This window comes from Lolium rigidum, chromosome 7 (assembly GCF_022539505.1).
Source record: "Lolium rigidum isolate FL_2022 chromosome 7, APGP_CSIRO_Lrig_0.1, whole genome shotgun sequence".
Taxonomy (NCBI): Eukaryota; Viridiplantae; Streptophyta; class Magnoliopsida; order Poales; family Poaceae; genus Lolium; species Lolium rigidum.
The window spans coordinates 26,877,594-26,883,515 of record NC_061514.1 but is presented as its reverse complement, the minus strand read 5'-3'; the positions used below and the strand labels follow the sequence as shown (position 1 = coordinate 26,883,515).

General features: G+C 48.8%; 1 protein-coding gene across 1 annotated transcript; it reads right to left on the bottom strand.

The window, feature by feature from the left end:
• Positions 1-3,747: 3,747 nt before the first annotated feature.
• LOC124677609 (stem-specific protein TSJT1-like) lies at positions 3,748-5,127 on the bottom strand. The gene is made up of 2 exons (XM_047213579.1): positions 4,679-5,127; positions 3,748-4,568 (listed from the first exon to the last, which is right to left on the bottom strand). The coding sequence occupies exons 1-2, from the start codon at positions 4,885-4,887 to the stop codon at positions 4,001-4,003; spliced, it is 777 nt and encodes a 258-aa protein (XP_047069535.1). The 5' UTR covers positions 4,888-5,127; the 3' UTR covers positions 3,748-4,000.
• Positions 5,128-5,922: the final 795 nt, after the last annotated feature.

Below are 5,922 nucleotides of genomic sequence, written 5' to 3'. Positions count from 1 at the left end.
GTTTTTTCTCAAAATCGCCCACCGGGTGTCTACCGGGGAGACGGCTGGAACTTCGACGCTCCCCGATCGAAACTTTCGTCCAATCCGGTGCTATTTAAAGCCGGATTTAACCGTGGGAAGCGCCAACGGCTGGAGAGGCTCTTAGATAAGGGGGCAGTAAGTATACGAATTGGGTAAACAGCTATGATCAACCATCCTATTGAGCATTTCAAGGGCCAAATATGTGGCACCATTATTGCAAAACCCATCAATCATAGTACTGTAAGTGACTACATTTGGAGATATCTTTTCTTGACGCATCACTTCCCATAGTTTGTCCGCAGCAGAAAAATTATTCTGCTTCGTTTTTATTTTTTGAGAGGAAATAGCTGCGGCTTTTATTAATTTCCAGATAAGTCCTGGGTCAACACATTCGCGATACAATATGGCTAAATCAGAAACCTAGGTCTGCCCTTCAACACCCTAAGGATTCGCGCAAAAGAATATCAAAGCCATGCAAAAAAAATAGTAGTAGCACCCTACTCTTTATGGAATGGGAGGACAGATATTTGGTGCATATGAGCACCAGTGATTCCTTTTCCGAAAATTAATTAAAAAATATATTTTTAAGTTTCATAAAATTCTGAAAATAAATGATTGTGTAGCCAGTATTGTGTCCCACAACCGTGTAAATTTTCAACTGAAAATTATGTGTATTTTAGGCTGCACAAAAATAACAAATATGTGGATCTGAGTATACTGATTCAAATTTCCAAAAAAAAATTAGAATTTGTCATTTTTGTGTAACTCAGAAAACAAAATATTTGTAATTGAGATTTTATACGTTAGTGGAGTTACTTTTAGAATTTTGTTACATAATTTTTTGAAATATATAAATATGATTTTTAATTTTTTTAATACAATGAGAGCACTAGTGCCTATGATCCAAAAGGACTTTCCCGTGTTGATAATGCACTTCACTGCAAAACACATGTGTTAACACTTTATCTACTCCATTCTTTATGGAGTACTCCATTCGCTGTTCTTTTTCATGTTTATTGCAAGGGTAGCGAAACAACAAAACCTGGGAGAATCGACTTGTTCAACAAAACCTGGACATTACATATAGAAACGAAGGGTGTAGATGTCTTTTCCTTGCGTGCTAACTCCCCTTTGCTTTCTTATCACGTTTATACATAGACCATAGCAGTGCAGATCCTCCAAGCGCGGCGGCACTGCAACAAGGAATAATCCATTGATTTTATTATACTTCAAATACTGAACAAACATTGTTACTCCGTCCGTCCCAAAATGTAATGCGCCTAAGCTTTAGCCAAAAGTCAACATCTTGTAAGTTTGACCAAATTTATACGAAAAAAATGAATATCTACAATATCAAATGGATATTTTCAGAAACTATACTTTCTGGTGAATCTATAAATATTGATTTGGTATTGTGAATGTTTATATTTTTACGCGTAAATTTGGTCAAACTTAAAATATGTTGACTTTTGACTAATGCTTAAGCGACTTACATTTTGGGATGGAGGGAGGAGCTTGCATTATGATTGGAAAAGAAGATTACTAGTGTAGTACTAGTAGCTTCATTGTTGCTGATTTACTAGGCGAGAGAGATAGTAATGCTCCGGGAAACTTACCAGCACATGAAGAACTTGGTAGCACTTGCCATTGGCCGTGGCCATGGTCCGTAGCCACCCCTGCTTGAGGTTGAGGAGTATTGTCCCTGCCGGTTCCGGTAACCACTCCAACTCGAGTAGGCATCTCTATCCTGGCGTAGTGCTCTTGACATCTGGTCCTGGAAGGTCCATAGCGAATCACGCCTTGACTCCCAATCCGGCTCGCCGTACGTGTAGCCCGAGGAGGCGCCGCCGCCGTACTGTCCACGCTGGTTCCCCCAGGCCGACGAGGAGGAGGAGGGGCGGACGATGCGGTCGTATTCGGCGCGGCGGCGGTCGTCGGAGAGCACCTCGTAGGCGTCGTGGGCCTTGCGGAACGCGGCGTCGGCGGCGGCGCGGGCGGCGGCGTCGTCCTGGGCGTGGTGGTCCGGGTGGTAGCGGTGGGCGAGGCGGAAGTAGGCGTTCCGTATGTCGCTCTTGCTGGCGTCGGGCTGCAGCCCCAGCGTCTGGTAGTGGTCGCTCATGGCCTCGTCTATCGATTTCTGATTGTGTTTTCTTTCTTATTTGCGAAGAACTCGACTTGATTTGGTAAAGAACTCGGCTCGGATTCTTACGAATACGATGCCAGTTGGATTTACACACCGAAGAACAATTCGGATAGAAAGACGATGGTTGGGTTCAGCCGGCTGACTGCGCGCGCGCACGGCCGGTCGGACAGATCGATCGAAGGAGTAGACAGCTTCCTTCGATTCGATTTTTTACACAAAAGACTCCAAGACAGATGGATGGATCGATGATCGAACCTGACTAGCTGAGCCGATGGAGGTCTAGTCGCCAGAGCCGTAATCATCTCTCTAGCGTTTTTAAGGGTGATCCTCTCTCTAGCTTATATCGACTAGTAATCACGCAAACGCACGTCTCCACAATCTTACTGAAGTGGCAAGAAATCTTAAACGTCATTCTTGTCAAAGAAGAATTCATCCAAAATTAATATTGAACGAAAACCTATTTAAAAGCAGTATACTTAAGTGCAAGATGTTCTGCTGGTTTGCCCGGTGACACCGCCTCCCCACCTACGAACGCTGCTTCCATCACCGCCCGACCACCACCGCGTCGTGCACCTCCTGTTCTTCCGATGAGGATGTCGACTATCCACTGAGAGCCCTGAAAATTGACTTGGCTATGGTGCATTCTGAACTCCATCTTGATGGTTATAAAGCACTAATATGTGCTCTATGCCAATCTCACATAGGGAAAGAAGCCCAATTTGTTTTTGAAGACATGCTATCGAGGACTTTCAGGCAAACTACATATTTGTGCTCTAGAAAGGCTCGAGTTGGCTTAATCTTCGTAACCTCTCCCGCACCCAACCCTAACCTTGTCCCAGTAGAAGATGCAGGCAGCACCACGTCCCCGTCGTAGAGTCAGATGAAACTTGGAAAACCTCCACAACCTCCACCGGCGACGTAGGAATGTCCTACAATGGATTCATTCAGACCCCGGTTGTGTACCCATAAGATCTAGATCTAAGGCTAGGGTTTGCAGAAGCTTACCACAACCGAAGTCATCGACGCACACGAAGAAGACGACCATCCTCGCGGCCACTAGCCGTCGTCGCCGCTGCAAGCCTCGCCGACCGTGCGGGTGAGGTAGAGCCGGCCATGTCGCTAGATCGGGATGCTGGATGAGTTTGAAATGGGGGGAAATGGGGGATTTGGATTTGCCGGTGAGAAAGCCGCCCCTATATACGGTGGCGAAAATTCAAGCGCGGTGACCGAATTCATGGCGCCGAGATTTCGCCGTCCCGCGCGAGCTCCCGCCATCTTCCGTGGTGGCTCTGCGAGGACGCCGCGTTCTCCACTTCTGCGGAAACGGGGGTGGCTCGCTAGAAACGGCCAAACCGGCCATTCCTCTAGGACCTAGCCCGACTCCCGAGGGTGCTTTGAGAACCGGTTTTGCAACAACGCTGCGTCGACTAGGAAATCAAAAGGGCCGAAAAAAACTGGACCAATGCGAGCTAAGGGGGGCCCTATCAGTATCAAATACTGAAGTGACAGATGTCAAGCAAGGAAAAAAATAGTGTACACAGAAAACCAGCATGTGCATGACAAAACCAAGCACGCTAGCAATCTGGAAGTGGAAGCAAAGTTTTATTCCTTCACCGTATCGAGCACACAAGCGTGTGAGTCAGTCCACACGCCCAACAAGATGAGAATGTACATTGCGAAGCAAGAGTAAAAGAGGGAAAAGAAGAAAATGTAAGCACAAATGGAGAAGTCCGCCGACGACCGAGATACGCCGGCCGCCGTGGCCAGCTACTACTACTACTAGGCTAGGCTGGGTGCCGCGCGTGCGTGCGTGCGTCAGACAGACATGAGATGAGATCAGATGGCGGCGTCGTCCCAGGTGGCGGCCCAGTTGGTGGCGCTGCCGACGCGCGGCATGGAGTTGATCTTGGTGAAGGCGTCGACCTTGAAGTTGGCGCCGCACATGACGCCCTCGCTGTCGACGCGGGGCATGGCCTTGAGGCGGTTCATGGGGTGCTCGAAGCTCTTGAGCCCGCCCTCGCTGTGGAACATGCAGCCGGGCGGGAAGGGCGCGTAGGACTTGCCGCACCCCGCCTTGACGACGGCGCGGTCGTCGCAGATGACGACGGAGCCGTCGGCGGCCACGCCCCAGTGGAGCGGCACGGCGCCGTCGGTGCTCTGCGCGGCGAAGACGGCGCCGTCGGACTTGCTGTCGAAGACGACGAAGGCGAAGGAGCCGGAGAGGTCCTTGACGACCTGGTCCGCCGGGTAGGGGCCGCGGTCGCGCAGGGTGCGGTAGGCCTCGATGACCAGCAGCGCCTCGTTGGTGGAGCGGCCCGTCAGGCCGTACTGCCGCATCAGGCTGCTCAGGTTGTCCAGGCTCCCCATGAAGACGCAGTAGATGTCGTCCAGCCCGCAGAACATCCTGCGCGCCAACACAGTAACGAAAAAAAATCAGATCTTTGATTATTAATCGCCGTTCGTCCGTCCGTCTGTAGAAGTTCAAAGTTTTTCTTTGGTTGTTGCTGCGCTTACCTCTGGTAGCCGGAGAGGGTGCGTGGCTGGGCGGCGACGCAGGCGAGGGCGGCGCCACCGCCGAAGGAGGTGGAGAAGGCGTCCTCGGGGTGGGCGGCATGGAAGTCGCGGAGGATCTGGTCGGGGTTCTTGGGCTTGGCGACGCCGCTCCGGGGGCTGTTGAGCTCCTGCGGCGCGTGCGCCACCTGCTTCTGGAAGATGGCCAACATCCTCGAATCAAATGGTAATCACTAATACAAATTCCTCTTCCGTGCACTGGAGGGATGCAGAGCTAGGTTGCTCGAGCTGCAATGGAGAAGACGGATGGAGCTAGAAGACGAATGGGAGATGGGGAATGGAATGGAGGTTTTGGGATGGAGATGGGGGTCGGTTTTTATAGGGCGAGCTCGGCGGTCTCCGATGGCACGAGCCGGGAAATTCAGCCGTGGATTTGGAGTCAGTGCAGCTGATGATGACGATGATGTGAGGGGGAAGGATGGGCTGGATCTGGATAAAGATAGCTAGGCGACGGGGATAAGATCATCACGTAGCATATTTTTGCCGTTCCGGCAGCTAACCGTGATGTGACACCAGTAGTACTGCTTCCCCCAATCCGGTGGGTGAGGGTGCGCTTGCAAGTTGCATCCGATCCACGGTTTTTGCTAGTCTTGGACAAGACGATGCTCCGGTTTATCGCCGTCTGCAGATTAATATACCAGGCCTTGATTTAGTTACTGGTTAATTAAAGCACGTGATTGTACTGTTCACATCATCTAGACTACATAGACATATGACCTAGAGACAATTATTTTTATGATTTTGTCACCTGAATTTTCTAAATGTTTTTTAGTCAATCAAGAACAGTGCAACCATGGTTTATAAAAATTATACTCCCTCGTTTTCTTAAAATATAAAGTCTATTTCGTTGCACCACTCGTTTGTGTTTTTTTAGGGATTTGATTATGTTTCCTTATCCCATAGAAACTTCTCTATTTTTTCACGTCAATTAGTGAAGGGTAATTACGCCCTAAACCCGTGTAACTTTTTCTCGGGAGAGGTGTTTTGGCAGCCGGGAGCATATGCTCCCGGTTTTTAAATTTTATTTTAAATGCACTTTAAAATTTTGAAAAGTTCGGACATAAAATTTAATAGGTACATCTCGAAGTTCTACACGTTCAGAAAGTGGTTCCACGAAAAACCGATATTTTTACTATCGTGTGTAAAAAGACAAATTTTGGTGCAAAAAAAGGCGGACTTTTTTTTTG